At 33.6% G+C, this 21,475-nt stretch overlaps 1 protein-coding gene across 9 annotated transcripts in view; it reads right to left on the bottom strand.

Moving 5' to 3' along the window:
- The window catches only part of LOC108977687 (segmentation protein cap'n'collar), a 144,377-nt gene that overhangs the window by 20,506 nt on the left and 102,396 nt on the right, over positions 1 to 21,475 (bottom strand). For all 9 annotated transcript variants that reach the window (XM_018947511.1, XM_018947507.1, XM_018947505.1 and 6 more), the window contains 2 exons: positions 3,907 to 4,347; positions 3,752 to 3,842 (listed from right to left, as the gene is read on the bottom strand). In XM_018947511.1, the coding sequence (XP_018803056.1) occupies positions 3,752 to 3,842; positions 3,907 to 4,347 (532 nt within the window). The remainder of the gene's footprint in view (positions 1 to 3,751; positions 3,843 to 3,906; positions 4,348 to 21,475) is intronic.

The raw sequence follows: 21,475 nt of genomic DNA, 5'->3' as shown, positions 1-21,475 counted from the left end.
ATATATAGTTGAGTGATAGCTCTCTCTATAAAGATTCAGTGAACTTCAGACTTTCATCAGTCAAATTCCATGTGTATGTAATATCAAAAACAAAATCAAAACAAAAAAGCACGTAACTTTAAGCTGCAATTTTTGTTATATTTTAACGTCTACAGTGAATATTAAATAACTACAAAAAGATAAAGCTCTAAAGCTCGGATGAATCTAACTAAGTGAACGATTAATTTAAGTATCTGCAAAACAAAAGTTATTTGAGACAAATATTACAAAAAAAACTTGAATTTGTAGATTACATCTTAGCAATAATTTAACAAAACTATTCGATAGTCGAAAAAGTCTTTTCGTATTCTGTCAATAGATGTCGTTTTAGTCGTATATAAACAGTGCTACCATTCACATTGTGTCATACCAAATAGTGTTGGAAATTTGAGATTTTAAGCTTCATTTCACCACAAATTAAATTCAAGGAAGTTGAAAAACAGTTACAGCTGTTCATAAATGAGTGAAAATAATGGAGAAATTCGTTATATTTTGAAATTTTTGTTCAAAAAAGGGAAGAATGCCACGCAAGCCACCAAAAAAATTTGTGAATTTTACGGAGATGATGCTGTATCAGTTCGTGTAGCACAATAATGGCTCGCGTGCTTTCGTTCTAGAAATTTCGATTTACACTCATGAAAATTTTTCATTAATGAAATAATGTCTCTAGCGTAAAAATGGCAAAAAGTCGTCGATCAAACCGGTAATATTAGTATAAAGATAAAAAAAATTGCAGTTTGATTACAAATACGAAAAGACTTTTTCCAGCCACACTCCGAAAGGCCTGTCGTCGAAAATTGCGATAAAATCGCTGAATTGGTCGAAAGAGACCGGCATAGTAGCAGCCGTAGCATCGGTCAAGAGCTCGGCAAGAGTCATCAAAAAAAATTTTATGAACAATTGAAAATTCAATAAAAATACCGCAAGACTTTTTTGACAACCTAATATGTTTGTATTTGAGAACAAATTCTTTAAAAACTAATTTTTATATGTTCTCCGATTCATATACTTATGTGTAATTGCTTTGTCTCGCCAATTGGGCATATTAACGATCTATCAATTGAGTTCATTCTTATAAATAATTCAGCTTATAGTTTGGGGGAATTTTCTGTAAATTCACTGGAAATCATTTGCACCACCTAAGCACCAAATCAACAACAATCTACAAAATTATTAAATTTAACAATCTGATTAAAAATATAAGTTAAGTACTTTGTTGTGAGGCCAACAGTAACTGGTTCAATCCAGCTAGGGATGGGCACAACAGCTGATTTAGGAGTTCGATAGCTGGCTTTATCATATCACTAAATACTTAAAAGCGAATTTTCCTATGTCTCGCGGTTAATTTTGCAAAACAAACTTTGAAAATACGCAAAATTGTCTGGTTGCGTGATTTCACTATCAAATTTTTATGCAAAAACAGAAGAAAGAAAACACAAAAAACAAAAATCAAGAAAAAAAAGGCGTCTACCCCGATATTTTTGTACATGTATGTATTTATGTTTGAAAGTGTGCCGATATTTAATCTATATACTGCCTGTACATATACACTCATGAATTATATATAATATGTATTGAAAAATATTTACAGCTTATCTTCTAACGCTGCCGATTTATGCTAATCAAGAGGAAGTGGTTTCGTAGTATTCATAAGAAAATCTATAAAATTGAAATTAGTACATACAAAATATCTAACATGTTTTAATTTTTTTATTTTTAACCTAAATATTACATTTTTCGGTGATATATTTATATTATAATCGATCCGAAGCTTTCACAAACACTGACTGATTTATCACACTGAGATTCTTCTTCTTCTTTATTGGCTAACACTGAGTTTGCAGTGCGACATTATCACGCGTGACAAATCTGATCTATAGTATGTATAAATATTATCTACAAAGTATTATAGTATGTATAAAATCGACAACAACTATTACTGCCAGTCGCAAATTGTTTACATAACACCCTATCGAAAGTTCCCAAGTTCAAATCCGTCAGTTTTTATAGAAAATTATAAATTTTTTCCGAATTCAAGCTATCATTAGTGTTATCACCTTTGACAGTGTTTTAGACTGATAGAGACTGTAATCGAACGCATGAGACAGTGAAAGCTTTATTGAAACGTAGAGTGACGTTAATGAAAGCAATTGTTTGGAAAGTCTATATACTTCTCGAACACAGCATGGAAAAATATAATATATGGCAAGCGTTAACCGGTTTGACTCGAATTTATGAAAAACGGTGATAAAAAGTGGGGCTGAATTGCGCAACTTTGTCCAAAGCAATGTAAAAATTATACTTCAATTTTAATTATTTACTTATATATATGTAGGTATATTATATATTTATTATATATATATATATATATACATATATCTGTATATAAACAACTTTATACTGTATAAACAACAAATTAGGAGGACAAATTTAAGCTTATGCAAATCTTCGAAGCATACCTATAGGCGCAGTCACAGTAAAATGTGCAAACAAGTAAAATGAAGCATTTTAAGCTTTTATTTTCATCCAAATTGGAAAAAATATATAAACAAGGTTTTGTAAGGTGTCTATATTTCATACATATATTTTACTATCAAAGATCATATATGAATGATATATAGTATCCCTAAGTCACTACTGAATATTTATTCACTACATCAAAATTTGACTGGAAAATATCAAATAAAGTTGCTAGAGATGATTTTAGTAAACTAATTATAAAAATCTACTCCGCTAAGTCTAAATACTTATTACAAAAGTTGAACTTTTCGGCCTTTAAAAAATATCAACAGCGTTGTCATTAAAAAAAGAATAAAGCTTTTTTTAAAATAAATATTTAATTATAAAATTTTGAACGGTTCTTAGTATAAGAGTCTGCGGAACGGTTACTTTAAGTATAACCGAAGCTTTAGAGCTTATAGAACTTTTATTCATAAAAATAATGATTTCAAAGCTAAAATAACCAAAAACTAAATATTAAATTATAACAAGTTTTTTGAACGGTTAGTACAAGTAAATCGAAGCTTTAAAACTTTCACTCATAAACAAAATTATCTCAAATTTAAATTGCCAAGAAATAAATTCTAAACATAAGAAAGTTTTTGGGACGGTTGGTTGGGCTTTCACAGCGGTTACTTTAAGTATAACTGAAGCATTCGAGCTTTTAGGGCTTTCATTCATAAACAAAATTATTACACATTTGAATTGCCAAAAAATTCGTAAGTATTTATAAGAGAATGTTTGGAACGGTGAATTATAGGTATAACTGAAGCGTTAGAGCTTTCACACCTTTCATTTATAAACAAATACATTTCACATTTAAATTGCTAAAAAGTAAATTCGTAAGTATAAAAGAGTTTATGAAACGTTTAGTTATAGGTATAAATAGAGTTTTAGAGCTTTTTGAACTTTTATTCATAAACAAAATTATATGGAGTTTAAATTGCCAAAAATTAAATTCGTAAGTATAAGAGAATTTTCGGAACGGTTAGTTATAGGAATAACTAACTTTCACTCTTAAACAAAAATATTTCAAATTTAATATGCGAAAAATTAAATTCTTAAGTATAAGAGAGTTTTTGGAACATTAATTTAAGCATAACAAAAGCGACAGAGCTTTTAGAGCTTTCACTCATACAAAAAAAGAAGATTTCAAGCAATCCTACTAACAAAATGTATTAAACAAATAAACTAAACAAAATTTTGTACTCACTGTCATTCATGTCCATCAAATGCAAGTCCTCATCATTCAAAATTGAGTTAATAAATCCGTCAGTGGTGTGATTCATATCCGAAGAAGAATTCTGTAAAAAACAAAAATTAAAAATTTAAGAAAATACTAAAACTATATTTGACTCGCGCACTCACAGTGTAGTACATCATGTCGTGTTCCATTTTATAGGCGCCCACATTGCCGCCTGCAGCGCCGGCTGATGCAGCTGCACCGGCGTCAGCCTCATGGCTGGAGTTGGTCAAATGCATGCTAGAAGTGACGGCTGAACCCAAATTATGGCCATAATGCGGCTGCGTGGGGCAAATATCACCCAAAGTGGCGTTGGCATGCAACATGGCATGGTGGCTGTGATGGTGTGAATGCGGCGGTGGTGGTGGTGGATATTGAGCGTGTTGCGGTGGTGCTGGTATGCCAGCGGCACCCTGATACGAATATGGATGTGTGGGATAGTGGGGATAGGGTGGCATATCGGAGACGCCGCCGACTACACCCATGCTCGATATCGGATTGAAGAAACTGGCAATATCCTGTAAACGTTGCTCCATCGAAACGCCACGACTGAGGGACATGCGACCCTGGAAGGATGAAAAAGGGGAAAATAAAAATTAATTTCGTTAAAAATGCGAAATATATAAAGAAAATATATATTTCATTGGAGTTTGAGCAGAGTATATTGCTACAAAGTGGTTTCTAATTGGAGTCATTCAACTGTGTGTCTGTATGACTGCATGTGTGTGTGTATGTATGCTCATCAACATTTTTTCTGTCAGTTTGCCCACGTTGCGGTGATTAATTTGTTAATTTTTGAGTGCAACAAAATGCACATTTCAACATTACCGTAATCGATGATGTTTTAACAAGGTGCGAGAGCGCAGTGTTGTTGTTGCTAGAATAATTCGTGGGATTCAATAAAATGAAAAATATAAACACTCGAAAAGGGCTTGAAAAGCAGCGTTGCAGGCCGAATTTTTGCTGCATTTGACGGTCCATAAATAAGCGATCAATCATAAAAAATTTTGAAATGTTCAACACAGCATATTCCTGCTTCATTGTTTGTCAGTATAAGTGCGCTGATGAATGCAGGCATTTATAATCACACCAAAGCGCCCACAGACACACCGCAACAAACCAAAATACACAACAACAAATAATATAAACAGCCAGGCAGTTGGCATGTATGTACATATGTAAATGTAAATAGGCATATACTTATGTACGTGTGCATACTTATGTATTATATGTACATACACATATGGAAAATCATAATCACAAAGAATAAATTCAAGGAAATTAAAGAAAAACAAGTAAATTTGGTGGCAAAAACGTGCGCATGCGCAATGTTGGGTTTTTAACACAACAAAAACGAACGTACATATAATATATAAAAATACAACAACAAAAGGTATATAATATGTATGTACAAGCAAATCGAGAAATAACACATTCCAAAAGCGCAAAATTCAAATTTCATTCTCATGACTGTGGCAGCTTCGCGCATAAGCACATGTTTAATGAAAAAAGTAATAAAAAGTTAAAAAAAAGTGAAAGAAAAAATAAAAAAGAATAAAAAAAAAAAATAATACATCTGAAAAAAGTTGAAAAAAAAAACCAATTGAATTGCGCACAATGTATCAATCTGATCGCCGGCGATCGCCGATCGTTGATCGATGCTTAGCGCGCTTCGCCGCCACAAAAGGTATCCAGCTGCACGTTGCCAAAGAAACAGACTGCACGTTCACACCGGCGGCCATTGACGGATCGCGCAGCTCAAGATCGATCGAAATTAAATTGCAATGCTTGTGGCAGAAATTGAAGGCGCTTTTTCGATTTCGTTGTAAAAAAGTGACAAGTGCGCGCCGGGGGTGTCGGCGTGAATTTCGTAAATCAGCAGCATTTTTTTGGTTAACAAAAGGGGTTTTTATCATTTCAAGCGGGTATAACCTCAAATATATACATACATATATATGTGAATATTACACTATATAAATATCATAGATTTGTATATATGGACAACTTGACTCATACCATTTGTTTGTTCGTTTTGCTACTTCTTTTATGTCCGTTACGTATTTCATTTCTAATTCATGCTTATTTGTTGCCCAAATTCGGTAATAATTGGTTGGCAATAAGTTTTTCCTACCTTCTTTATTATGTAAGTTGAAGATCTGTAGTTGGATTAGAATTTTCGTAATTTACGTAATTTATGCTTAATAGTTGTTAATGCCGTACGTTCTGATCGTTTTGGTAAACTTGTAGAAAATCCATATATCTAATGTACAAAGTATAGCTTCGAAAATTAATTTTTTTAATGAAATTGAAAATTTATTGAGTACTTTATACGTATCATTCAAGAAAGTTTAACGTCCAATATAAAAATGGGTTCCTAGTGACATGGCTTTTGCAAAAATATGTCATTGATTGAAGCATGGATGAAACCCCTCAGGCTTATAAAACTAAAAATAATATATGTATTATATTCCGACAAAAAAACACCCTAAAACTGTCAAATATGAGCGCTATCTGTCAACCAGTTTGTTTACAGCTGCTGCTTAAGTCGATACACCTAAATAGTGCGTTGCGACTTTTACAATGAATAAAAATATTGAACAAAGAATTTGTCTAAAGTTTTGTATTTTCAACCAAATTTCGTGTGCGGAATCGTTGTAAATGTTGGAAAAGACTTACGGTGAGTCAGTTCTATCAAAATCACAAGCCTACGAGTTGTACAAGTGTTAGAGAGATGGCAAGAGGGCTCGACATCTCACGCGAGTACGATCAAATGATTATGGTGGATATTTTGTGTATGAAATGCGTACTTGCTCGACTCGACCGATCCCACATTCATGGAGAGCATTATAAATGATAGTCGATAAGACTGAGGTTCTGAGGTTTATACAACAATCATCGGAATGGAGGCAAACCGAGCAGAAAGCAAAAAAAAAAAAAAAAAAAAAACCACGCCAAAGCCGTTCAAAACTCAAGGTGATGCTCATTGTTTTTTTCGATATTCGTTATTTGGTGTTTGGTGCATCACAAATTTTTTCCGGAGGGACAATAAGGAATGTTTTTTGGCCGTATTGAGGCATTCGCGTGAGAACAATTCGTGCATTTTACATAACGATAATCATATACCATCGATCAACCACCGTATTCACCAGATTCGGCCCCGTTTTGATTTTTTCTTGTTCCCCAAATTGAAATTGCCGCTGCGTAGGACCTGTTTTCAGTCGATCGATGCGCTAAAACAAAATTCGCTGAAAGAGCTGAAGGCTATTATTTTAAAGAAAAAAAAAAATAAGTTGAAGTTTGATTAGAAATACGAAAAGACTTTTTCGATTACCAATATAAAGCAGAAATGAAATTTCCGAAACAATTATCTGGATCAGAGCACTATAGCAAATAGCTGCCATAAAAATTGACTGACAGTTCTTGTAAGGAAATTTTTGCATTTGTGTAAGGTATTATAGTTACATTTTCTTTCAAGAGTGCATTTAATTTAAATCTATTTAAAAATAGTTATAAATATTTGTAGATTAGTTCGAAAATATATATTATATTTGTTGATTTATTGGTGTTCAAAAAAGTTGTATACAAAAAAGGGCTACATGGATTTACGGGTTTCAAAAAATCGAAATTTTCTATAATCTTATTAATTTCTACAACACCTCTAGAATATTGTCTAATATTTTCAAGTTGATCCAAGTAATAGTTTTAGAGCCTTGAGAACTTGTGCGCTCGAGGCTAGCTAGACTAAGTGCGACGACTGGCAAGATTCCCGAGAACTACTCCACCCATCTTCACTATAGTTTATACAATTGAGATACAATTCTTAAAGACTTGGACGAATAATTTTTTTACAATTACAACAATTTAAAAAAAAAAATTTGCGAAATTTTAATTTTTTTTTTTTTGTAAAAATGTCTGCAAGAATTCAGTTTTAAATTTTTTTCCTTCATCCAAGTAAGTAAAACTAATTTTGTTTTGTCCGATTGATTTTAGATGAATCTCCAATGACTTATAGTCGTCACCGCAAGTACCTGTTTTTAGAACTGGGTCAACATAAACTTTGGAAATAATATTTTTTTTTTTTTTTGAAATTTTCGTGACTTCAAGTCAACACATTCTATAAAAATGCCATATTACTACTTTTGTAAAATAACACGATTTAATAGCAAAAACATACAAAAAATTCTCATTTTTTCGTGCCTCTGACTACCCCTAACCCCTTAAATGATCTTGTAAGGAGTTATGCTGCCAACGCGGGCACATCTTTTTTCCGAGGGGTCACCGGAAATGGCGTCGTCACAATGGCCGAGTTTAAAATATTTTTTCCAAAAATTATAGATTTTTTTTGTTGATAGTGTATGTTTAAAATAATAAAAAAATTCTAATAAAAATATTTCATTTTTATATGAGAAAAAAAAATTTTGAAAAAAGACAGTTTTTTTTACCCAAGGAAATGCCTTAATACAAAATATTATTTCATTTTCTCTTTACTTTTGGACATTTAATAACGCAGAAGAGGAATATCAAATTTTTATCTTTTCTATATAAATTTCAATAAAATAACTGAATTTTCCAGCAATTAGATTATTAAACTGTGTAAAATATATGTCATTATGGATTATTTTTTCGTCGCATGGCACCAATATTAACCAAATCAATCAGAAGTAAAATATATAAAATATACAACAACAAATAAAGTAATTAAAATTGCACACCTTAATTAATAATTTAGTTGTCACTTATTGTTGGGCGGCACAAATATGCATACTTTCATAGCATGCGATAAATTTTAACGACAAAATTGAGCTTTTAGTCACATGAAATTTTACAAATATTTATTGGTACACTTTTTATGTTTTTTTTACTTTATTATGGTTTTTATACTCTATTTTAGTTTGTATAACTTTATATGATTTATAGATGTATGTATGTATGTATGCAGAAATGCGTTCTTAAATCACTTTTGGAGCGTCTGTCCAACGCGCACACACCGAACTGTCAATCACGGCTTAAATGTTCTTATTTTGTAAGCGCGATAAAATCAATTGTAGCGATTTGTATTTCGGCGCGCGTATCTTGAAGCGGCGATCAGACACCAAAAAAAGGAGAAAAATGGAAAAATCTCAAGAATATGGCAAAATAAAAACCGATTTACGATATGTGTCTGACAGAATGCGCCAACAACTAAGCGATTGACTTGACTTACAGACTGAAATACGACTTGTTGCAGCGCTGCTAAACCGACTGGCTAACTGACTAACTGACAAATTGAGAATGCGCAACGGTGCAGTGATGCGCACGGAATGATGTCCGCAGCGGCGGCGGTGAGTGACGAGCGGTGAGCGGCGCGCTGCTGCTGCTGCTGCGTATGATGATGCTAGCGAGGAAGGCTGAACCAGCGCAACATAAATGCGCACCAACACACAGAAGTATATGGATGTATATACATACATATATTCATATATAAACAGGTAACATACATATGTACGCATAAGCATATGTTTGAGTCCATTTCGCTTGTATGTGTGCGTGCGTACATGCGCTAGCTTACTTGCCACAGTAAGGACGGCTTAGAAATTCCCAGTCGGATGCGAGCATGCCAAGTGTAAGTAGTGAGTAAAGCGGCAAAATAAACAACCGACTGTCGGAAAATGTACTATGTAAACGTAAACGGCTTAGTGCCGGTACATTCACACACACACACGCACACACACAAAATAATTTACATGCATGTGAGCCGCTGAAAACCACAAGTGAGGGCCGCATAGTTGGAAAAAAACTTTAAGACGTGTTGGTAGGCACAGGTAAGAGACTAGCATACATAAGCATATACACATACACATAAATAAGTAAGTACACCTATGTATAGTTAATATGTTTGCGTTTGCGTGATTATATTTGTACGTAACACTACAAAATTTTTTAGGTAAATGTCAGTGTATTTGTGTGTGTGTGACTTAAAGCAATGGTTGACTGTTTTTATTGTCACCATTAAAACTACTGGTGTTTGTTGTTGACATCAAATAGGCTCGCTCGCTACGGAAGCTGTGATTGTTGTAAGCACAAATATTCTACATACACTTAACATATTATATACGAGGTGTGTTCAAAAAGTATGGCGAATTGTGTGTTTTTTCAAAAATTATTTATTTATTCATGAATATCTATTTTGTCCCCTTCAAAGTAATCGCCATGAGRTATTATACACTTGTGCCAACGGTTTTTCCAATCTTCGAAGCACTTCAAAAAATCATTTTTTTTTTATCTTCTTCAGCTCCTTCTTCGATGCCGTCTTTAACTCGTCAAGAGAAGCGTAACGTCGTCCTTTCATGGGCCTCTTCAGTTTAGGGAATCAGAAAAAGTCACAGTTGGCCAGATCTGGGGAATACGGTGGCTGCGGCATCATTAGTGTGTTGTTTTTGGCCAAAAAGTCGCGCACAAGCAACGATGTGTGAGCAGGGGCGTTATCGTGGTGCAAAAGCCTTCTGAGACACATTTTGTACCACCGATAAACGTTGCTTCGCTCTAAGGTAGCTTCTCCGTATGCCACAGTCAACATTTGGAATGCATTCGCGCACTTAATTTCGTTTTTCACACAAAATTTGATACAGATTCTTTGATCTATTTTATTGAATAGGTAAAAATCGAAGACGATCCAAAACACGTGCGAGCAAAGCAGCTGTCAACAATTAAATGAACATTCAAAATGGCCGATCTCGTCGGCATAAGTGAGCGACATGAGTACCAACATAACGGAACAAAAAATTTGAAATTCGAATATACGTAATCCGCGATACTTTTTGAACACACCTCGTATACATACACACACCATATGCACATACATAAATACACAAAACATACGTTAGACATACAACTAAAAAATACTGTTGATATTTGTTCGCGTTGTTGTTGTATTTACATGCGCTACTGCTTTGCGGTTCACACGCAGCTTTGAAATTTTCGAATATTATTGCATTGCATGCCACTACAACAACAACACTTGCACTTTGCCGCTATTTTTTCGAAAGTTTAGCTCTGGCAACTGTTCTATTTATTTATGTAATTATTTGCGCGCAATTTGTCATTAACGCCCACGCGGGCAGGCGACCGTTTGTATATTTAGAGTAGTGGCGTAATATTGGCATTACAATATTTGATTTTTATTTGAAAATCTATAGACACTTATATGGAGGAGTTAGGCACTTTCAAGGTTATCAACAAATAACACAGTTTTACAAAGAACTGTCTTTTTGGTTGCTCTAAATATCTTGGCATATTTCGAAGGTTTCAAGTATCCAGTTTACGAATAAACTCATGAAAGTATTCAATGTGCTCTATTTTGTACAATTAAAGGATAATAAGATTTATTTTTCCATCCATTATTATAGTTCTGCGCCCTTTTTCTCGCAGATTCAAGTTCACGTCGTTCCCGTTCTCAGGATCTACTATACCGAAAATATTCGAAAATACGGAAGGTTTGAAGGTTTATTAAACATCTAACTTGCGAGATATCTACAGTAAAATATTCTTTTGCGTTTCAAAAGTAATTCGTATGCGCTCAAAAAAATGTCTCTCATAAAAGGCGTTTAATTGAGATAAAACAAATGTTTTCGCCATTTGCTCTCTGTCTCATATAATTTCGACGTATCCTTATATTCCAATATCAAAATGACATTATGTTATTTTATTCAGGATTTATTTATTTATTTATTTTTGTTGAGCGATAAATAAAAAGGAGAGCAAATCTTACAAAATCACTGATAATGTCTCGAATCTAGGGTGTTCAAAACTGTAATGATTTGATTTATGTAATTAATGCGCTTCTAGTATCAGTTCTTGGTGTAGTTTTAGTTTCTTACTGATATCTTTAAACTACTCTTTTTTTACTTCTTAAAAAAAAAACATTGGCAGTTTGATAACGTATGTTTTTTTCTCCAACACGTCTGGAATATTTTATAGGTTTAGTCTTTATTTTACCTTTAGAGTATAACTGTAGTTTTTGGAGTTCTCAATGTTATAGGGCTGGATCCGGTTCTCAGAGAAAACAGAATTGAAGATGTGGGATCCAAGTAGTAATATAATAATACACATGAACCCATATTTAATAAACAAAATAAGAAAATAAAATTGTGAATTTCAATATCTGACTTAAATGATATCCTATCTTAAGCATCCTTTAAGTGGTTAAATGGGTTTACGGGATTAAAAAATTCGATTTTTTATTGGTTTTATTAAATTTTCAATCAAGAATAGTGTCCCAAATTTTTTAAGTTGATCCGAGTAAAAGTTTGGAGATACAGTCTTGAGAACGCGTTTTTCTCGAAACTGTGTTTTTGAAGTCTGGTTGGCAAGATTTCCGAGAACTACTCACCCGATCCTCATGAAATTTTACACTGGTCTTTGAGATACAATTCTTAAAAATTGCGAAATTTTAACCGTATTTATTTTTTATTTTTTTTTTTTGTAAACCTGTCTGCAAAAATCCAATTTTCAGTATTTTCTTTATCATTGTCCAGCTTTTAAGGGGGTATTCTACTCTAGAATTTTGAAAAATTCGATTTTTTTCTTATATTTAAAGTTTAGACTCATAAGAACATATCCTCCAAAGGATTTTTAAAAATTAAAATTATTTTAAGATGCTACAGTTACTTTAGTGACGCAGTACCTAGCACGGTGAGTTGTATACAAGCAATTTACTTGAAATTTTGTGTGAACCTTCTTTATATAATCCTTTATTCTTTATCTTTATATAGTCCGTAATCCTTTATTTTTAATATTTTAAAAAAATTCAGGAATTTACAAAAAAAAAAAAATGTAAAAAATTATTTTTATATTCAGGCAGTCGCCATTTTCAAAAAAAATTTTTTTTCGTGTTCCCTGAGGTAGGGACTATAACAGCATCTTTACAGATTAAAAATTTCTTTTGATTTTTTTTTCAGACCACCAGGAGATTCGGGATCAATGTCACCGGGATGCGCCATTTTTTGTGTACACCTGTCTCTCACAACCCCCCCTCTAATTATTTTAATTTTTAATATTTTTTTGCAATTTTTTCTTTTTTTTTGAAGATATCAATAAATATACCATAAAAAAATGGATAATAAAAATATAGATATATTTTTTTTAAACAAAAAATGTCCAAAATTTGATTTGTAGAGTATACAAATACCCCCTTAAAGTTAAAGTTTTAACTAAAACACGTATTTTTTTCACTTTAGGAGGAAATGCATGTAACCACTTAAGTAAAACAAAGAAATTTCGGTCACCGCCACACATATTTTTTTCGGAGACTCTCCTGGAACGCGTATAGGATTAAGGAAATTACAAATTTTTCAAAATGAATGATAAAAATGAATCACCGATTATTGGATTGGATTAGTGTATATTAAATTTCATACAAATACAATATTTTTATTTATTTATTAACTAAACTCTCCGTAAAAATAAACAAAATTCTAAAGAAACATGTTTGTTTTTTTTACTTGCAATTAGTATAACTCACTACTATTTCCACATAAGCATCGTCACTTACGAATACTTTAGTTACACACTGTAGTAATTAGCAAATTTATTAACGCGTTGCCCTTCCCCTTAATTAACCGATAGCCAATTTATAATAATTAAGGTAAAATGTGCGAATGCCTCATCAATGATAGGTCGTTGATTTGGAGCCTATATGGCATTGTGTGCTTTCGCAAATAGGAAAAATTAGAAAATTATAATGAAAAAAAAAAATACTAATTATTTTTTAAACCAAACATTCATTAGGGTAAATAAATTAATTTGACTATTTTTCATTTATTTCAGTTATATTAAGAAAAGCTAGAAAATATTGTTGGGTAGTACGAGAGTGTTAAAATCAATAAAGGGGTCTCTTAAAGTCTCTAAAGTGTGACAAATATTTTACTTTCACGAAAACAATAATAACCAATTTTCTTGAGTTTTTATTGTATTATAATACTATAATCCTTCAAATATTTTTTATGGTTTCTCAGTTTTTCCAATTAGCGATTGATTGTGCATTGATTTAAATATTGTCTTCTCGATTTTATACATCCACATATAGACATAATTAAATATATGAAGAGGTAGTTTCAAACTTCATTTATCAACTTGACGATAATTTTTCATATAGAAATGTTTTTTTAGGACCAATAAGGATCAGGAAAGATGAAATATATAGAATCCACATGAAACCCACTGAAATAAATCTTTCGACTCATATCGACAGTTTTCTGTTTTGGTTTAGTTGAGCAATTGAATGTCATTGCATAATTATAAAAGTTAGACGAACTTTCGAGACGTCTGTGATCTGAAATTTATTAAAAAGAGGGCGTAGCCTCGACTTCTTATAGGTTTAGCAAGCATATTCACAAACCACTATAGCTATTTCAACCAAACTTACTGAAAGCAAGTCTTTCCAACAATGATCTATTTGATGTATAAATAAGTTAAATAGGATTTTAGGATGATAGCCACGCCCACTCCTTATATAAAGATTATGTTGTAAAGTACTTAAAGAGCGATAACTTAATAAAAAATTACGTCGGAATCATTTAATTTAACGGAAGGGCTACATAGGAGAGTGTATTAAATTTAGACAATAGACTGATATATATCAGAAACTAATTGCAAACAAATTCGTTTGATCCATTGTAAAAACGGTCGAAATGGGACAACAACCACGACTACTTCCCGCATTAAAATAAGATTGATAAATTTCTTTAGGAAAAAAAGCAAAAACCATTTTGTTGAAGCGTTAGAAAAATTTTCGAAATGACTTTAAGGAATGTTGCCGAAAAATCCGACTCCGTTTAGGTAAACCCTAATGTTAATGTAAGGGTTTTTAATTTTGTTATAAAAAGCCTAAGCTAAAAAAATTACGAACATTTTTTTTAATATGAAATGTGTGTTTTAAATGTACGAAAAAGGTCATCTCCAACAATCCGAGTCCGTTTCGGTAAACCCTAATGTTAATGTAACGGTTTGTTTTATTAAAAAAATGTTGATTTTGATTTATGAAAATTAATATTTTTATAAAATTCGTGCTTTAAATTTATGAAGAAGGTCACCCTAAAATCCGAGTGCGTTTTGGTACACCCTAATGTTAATGCAACGGTGTTTTTTTTTAATTTGCATTAAAAAGGCTGAGCTAAAATAAAATTATGAAATTTAATTTTTATGTGAAATGTGTGCTTTAAATGAACGAAAAAGGTCACCCCTAAAAATCATTTTGGTAAACCCTAATGTTAATGTAGTTAAAAAAAATTATGAAAATTGATTCTTAAGAAATGCGTGTTATAAATGTATGAAAAATGTCACCCCTAAAAATCTTTTTTGGTAAACCCTAATGTTAATATAGCTAAAAAAAATTATGAAAATTAATTCTTAAGAAATGCGTGTTATAAATGTATGAAAAATGTCACCCTTAAAAATACGCGTCCTTTTCGATACACCCTAATGTTAATGTCACGGTATTTTATTTCGTTTTAAAAAGTCTGAGCAACAAAAAAATATGAAGATTATTTTTTATATGAAATGCGTATTTTAAATGTTTTTTCATACATCCCTAATGATTTCACAAAAATGCAGTAATTTCGAGAATCACTTAAGTGAATTTACAGCGTGAATTTGCAAGATTGCTTTATCACATTTTATTTATTGTGCGATATTAATCAAAAGCGCTTAGACGCAGTTTTGCAGCAAAAGCGACATTTCTCAAAACTTAATTTCTCAAAGCGCGCTTAGATTTATTTGAGCGACAATAAAGATTAATTAAACACTTGCTAACACTAAGCAAGCAAAAAGCAAGGCAAAGTGCAATCAAAACGGTGTTTGTATGTATACTTTTTTTGTTGTTTTTGCATACAGTTTGCATAACTGTATGTACACAGCTATGTACATATGTATGAATGTATATGTATGTTTGTAAGAAAGTCACATGTTATTGTCATATTTAATTTACCGAAAGTCTAGAAAAAGCACAAAACAGCGCCGACACATGAAGCCTGAGTGGCAAACAAAAAAAAAAAAAAAAACAGGGAAAAAATAAGAAATTAATGAAAAATGAAATGGAAAAAGCGCAGTTTGAATGCAATAAAGCGCTTCATTAAATCATATTGTGCGCAATGCGGTGTGAAATCGCCCAAGTGGACGCCGACCGTTTTTTGCAATAATCACAGGCAGCGCGACAACAACAACAACAGCAGTGTCAATAATAACAACAACATTAATAATAATAACAACAACAAACATATGCGAAGTTAAGCAGTCACAGCAGCCAAATTGACATTTAATTACAGGCTAAGCACCAACTTTACACCAGCGAAGACACCGCCGTTGCGAGTGCTGAGCGGCAAGGCGGTAGCGGCAAGGATGCTGAGCAGTTGGCAGTGGCGCGTTTGAGCGGTGTGATTGACCAGCAGCGAGTGCAGTAATTGTGTTAGCGCGCTGAAAGTGTTGCGCATGCGCCCTGCGACAGCCACTGTATGGAGGGGGCATAAGGCAACAGCGCTTGGGCACGGTATAAGCAGTGCATTAAGGTGTTGCTGTGTGTGAAAATGTGATTTGCGTTCGCTAGGCGGTTGGTATGCGGGTAATTAGCAGCCAGCAAGTGAGTGCGCATGCGCATGCGCACTTAAGGAACTGCTAAATTGTGTATTAAATACTTGGGGATAAGCTGCTAAATGCGTTGCTATGTGTTGAGGGAAGTCTGTAGCAGCTTTAAAGCTGTTGGGAAAAAAGTTTAAGAGGAAGTTGTAAATGAAATTTAAGCAAATTGTTGCGCAAAAAATATTAATTATTTGCTGTGCTTTTTTGCGAACATATTTTTTGTTCTTGTTTGTGCTTATATATACAAACACACATATGCATATATTTACAAGTGCTATGCAAGTATGTGGCAGTTTTTGTCATTTAGCAAATGTGCCTGGTTAATGGCTTGGTAACTGCACATGCTCACGCTCATGGGCGGCCAGCAATGCGGTAGCGATAATAATTAATAAGCAATTTATGCATAAAAGTAGCAAAAATTACACGAAAAACAAGAACAAAAAACCAATTGCGAAAGCCAAATCAGCATGCTGTGCCACAAAAAGAGGCGCCGCCTTTGAAGCACGGTTTTCTATGCGTCGCATCATTATGAGCTAGACAAACAAAAAGTGCATATAAAAAAAAAGTCGAGTCATGCTGCAGATATTTTTCGCCAGTAGCAGCGCGCTAACGGTACTTTGTGAAAACAAAAAATTCAATGAAAAATGAAGCAAGCACAAACAAAACAAAGTAAAACTGCAACACAAACAAAATTTGCAGAATTTTCCGAAATTTTGCTCGCCCAACCACAGTCATTAGTCTTGTGTGATGACCGATCGCTCGTACACAGCAAACCACCGGCACTAAATACCACATACATACAAGTATCACTCTACAAGTGTGAATGCGCAGCTAGAACAAGTGAAGTGACCTGCTGTGCGCGCCTGCGCACAAACATCAAAGGCTTAACTGTCCTAATCCACATGGCAAAGTAACAGCAGGTTGCAGCAACACTTTTTCTATGCAAAAGACACTCTACACAACGGCGCATGCGTGTGTGTGTGTCATAGCAGCTCATTCAGCAGCGCTGGATTTGACGGTAATTGCTACTGACTTTATGACTACATTTGTCATTTCTTCGTGTTGCGGTTAAGCATGGCGACCGATACTCTTTCCTATTAGCGCGCTAGGTTTTGTTGCTTTTCGCGCTATTTTCCTTTACGCTTTGCCCATAACTGCACAGTAGCCTCACATACATATAAGCAGCACATACACTCACATACTCATATACTCACAAATCCAAAAGACGGATTTCATAATTCCAACTGGCTTCGCGTGTATTAACGCTTAACAAAGCACCATTTACTGCTTTTGTGGCATAACAGCTTCGCTTAATGGCGCTCATTTAGGTGACTATGCGGCAGTTATCTTCAGCGGTTATCTTCACAACTCATCTGTTGATGAATAGGTAAATACGTATGTATTTATCGGCAGATCAAGTGACAAAAAGTTGACAGCCGAAAGGGACTTAATTAAATTTGTTGTTCGGCAATTTCTGAACATTTTTTGAACCAGTATTCAACGAAATCTCCTTTTTTGGTATGTTTATCAGTTAGTAAGAATAAATAAGTTTCTTGGAAGCGATTTTATATCAGATAATGTCATGCCATCATTTTGAATATTAATTTTCATTTTCAATTTCTAGTTTGACTTTCAATAATTCTTAAAGGTACAAGGATGAGATGCAAACATCAGCTTTCCTTGTCCATTGCCATTAGTTTCGAAATCTTTAATCTAAACTGTAACCTTTTCATAATCCTAATTTCGCGATCGGCAACTTCTTTCATAAAGCCTCAAAAAAAAAAATATTTTTTTTTAACAAAAATGCTTTAATTCTACTTTAAAAATAAATATTTCGATTTATCTTCCTATTTTAACGCTAAAATTTATCGAAAGAATTTTCTTAGGAGCTGTCACATTCAACTCAAAACAAATCAAAACTCCAGAAGCACAACTGAGAACGAAGAGCGTTTCCCTCACTACATGAGTTATCACAAACTAAATTCTACACATCGTTACATAAAATTCAACACAGCACATCATCAAAAGAAATTAAAATCGCAGTCAGATATAATAATCAATATATAACCATCTCATAACTCAAATATTGGTTCAATGTGAGTGTATGATAACCAGTATATAACCATGTTATAACCAAAACTTAAATTTTGTTTCAATTTGAGTGTAACCAGTATATAACTATTTTATAATCAAAACTGAAATTTTGTTTCACTTTGAGTGGTTTCTATAAAATCGTTTTACATGCAAACCTTTGAAAATTAATGTTACGTTATTTTGCATTTTAGGTGACGATATAAACATAAGGGAGCACAACTTTGTTTGAACATATGGTTAAAATTGATCGAACCTTACTTTTACTATGAGTAAAAAATAAAAAGATTTTGATCATAATTTTAGATTCGATTATTTTATGCCAAATGTCACAGAAATTCATACCAACCTATTTCAAATTAACCAATCTTTTCGTCGTTTAATTTAACCAATCGTCCAACCAAAAGTCCATTTGTTGTTTGGTGTTATAGTGTTGGTAGTGTCAGCTGCCAGATCCTAAGCTGATCTCAACAAAATGACATTCAGGACACTCTAAACGCAAAAGAATATCTCCGAAGACGGCAAATAAAATGAGAACCCCAATGAAATCAGATGTAGGAAAATTCCTCTTTTCAAAGGGCTATAGTAGCTTGAATCTTATGTTTGGAACCACCAAGAAAATTTTTCATTCTCGCGACATAATAAAAAAGGGAACCAATTTGGACAACAAGGAATGGCAGTTTGGTCTCTTACAATCGCGGTTTCATGTTGCCTAAGCTAGGAGGAAATAGCTCAATGAACCTTCTAGGTTCTCCTCTGGTCCAGACGGGACGTGCTGTATAAGTATCAGTTGTTAACCAACGCTTTATGAGTACCCGCAAGCAGCTGGAGCGTGGGCTAGAGCGCAGGAGGTTAGCGGAATACGGGAAGTTCTGTTTCTTGAAAGCTCATCAGCGTTGCAGTGTTCAGTGACTTCAATTTCGATTTAAGAAATACTTCTGTGATTTCCCAACAGTTCTTTGAAATTATCAAAAGGCAAATTTTTTGGATGAAAATTTTAATTTCGTATACAAATGGCGTCGTCCAAACTCTCGATATAAAATAAATCTCAAAATCAATAAATTTTCAATCTCCCAGAATAACTCTGGCCAACAGGTCCGACTTCGGACTGGGTATGCAACTGAGAAGTAGTCCTCTCTTGACGAACAAAGACCAAACTCAACGAGTCCGCTATATGGTGCGGAGGCATGGACCATCGTCCACATCATCCAGCATCTGATGAATCGGCGTTACGAGTTTTCGAGAAAAAGGTTTTGACGGAAGATTTATGGTTCTTTTTGCATTGGGAACGGCAAATACCGCACTCGATGAAACGATGAGCTAGCTGAGATGTATACGACGACATTGACGTAGTTCAGCGGATTAATAGACAGCGGCTACGCTGGCTAGATCATGTCTTTCGATTGGAAGAAAACGCTCCAGCCCTGAGAATATTCGACGCTGTATACGCCGGGGGAAGCAGAGGAAGAGGACGATCTTCACTTCTTTGGAAAAACTAGGTGAAGAAGGACTTGGCTATAATTAGAATCTCCAATTAGCGCCTAACAGCGAAAAGGAAGAACGACTGGCTATATTATAGTATTGCGACTATAATCGCAAAAGCCGTGTCTACGCCAATAAAGAAGAATAAGATTAAATTTTAATGACTGATACATGTTTTAAGGTCTAAAGCTTATCGAAAATAATAAAAAGAGTTACATAATACTTATTTACCGGATCTAGTTAAGATTCCAAAAGAAAATCATCTGTCAACAAACCACAATCAGTTACGATTTTTAAAACATAAAAGAAGAACGAAAATAATAGAGCAAATAACAACAACAAAATACAACAATTTTTATTTTTTACAACACTAAAATGAGAAGCTTAGAGGAAGTGGTAGAGCGCAATGAACATAAAGCTAGACGCAATCAAGTGAAATAAAGATGGAATAAAAAAATATTGGCTGGAGCAACACAGGCGGGTGGCAAGAGAAAAACTTTACTCTTCAAACACTAGCAGTTGAAGACGACGAGTCGTCAAATCGCTGCACGAAACACAAACATACGAAGCAGCACTTAACTTGTGGCGAGCAGCAAAAGGTGCACGAAGGAGTTGATGAGAGCAATTGTCTGGCTACATATTTTTTGTTGTTGTTGCTTAGTGTACACATTTCACGTTCTGATTTTATTCTGAAATTTTATGTAAACAACCAAAACAAGAACAATAATAAACACTTCAGTCTGATTTTTTCTTAGATTTAATTTATTTGATTTGATTTCATTTGGCCGAACTGTTGAAGCAAAAAGAAAACACTTGACACATGTATATTTGTATGATGATCCTTGACGGATGAGCATGTATACATAAATGTATTAACGTATGGACGTATATATATATGTATGTATGTATACCTGTATGCAGATGAGCGCATGTGGCTTTAAGTGCTGTTGGAGGCAGCGAAAAGGCGGCGAAGTGAACGACTTTAAGCCAGAAAACATTTTTTTTGTTTAAGGAATCCTTAAAAATATATATACTTATATGAGAATATACACTTTGAAGTTTTGAAAAGTTAAGGGAGGTACAAAGTTTGCAGCTCAAACGCAGCTCCTACTTTTTGTAAGGTGTTAAACCAGTGTAGAATTACGAAAACATCGATTAAAAGTAAAGTCTTAATAAAATTATGTAGTAGGTGGCATAGTGAGCATATTTTTTTCTTCTTTAACTCGAAGTGAAGTCAACTATTTTCTAGAAACTGGAGTTTTCAGATCGAGTGGCGCTGGTACTCGGTGACTAGCGTACTTGATATTTTCGTATATGATGAGGAAAAACGTTAACTTCGGCTGCATCGAAGGTATGATACCCTTCACATGTTCATTTCTTATAGCATAAAAGACTATAAAAAGACATGTATCTTGATGTTGAACGGTTAGTTTGTATGACAGCTATATGCAATAGTGATCCAAACTGAACCATTTCTTCAGATATTGCACAATTGCTTAAGGCAATAATCCA

The sequence above is a fragment of the Bactrocera latifrons genome, unplaced genomic scaffold, assembly GCF_001853355.1.
Source record: "Bactrocera latifrons isolate USDA-ARS-PBARC rearing strain unplaced genomic scaffold, ASM185335v1 scaffold_94, whole genome shotgun sequence".
NCBI classification, from domain to species: domain Eukaryota; kingdom Metazoa; phylum Arthropoda; class Insecta; order Diptera; family Tephritidae; genus Bactrocera; species Bactrocera latifrons.
Note: the sequence above shows the minus strand (reverse complement) of the source record. Positions and strands in the feature narration are given on the sequence as shown.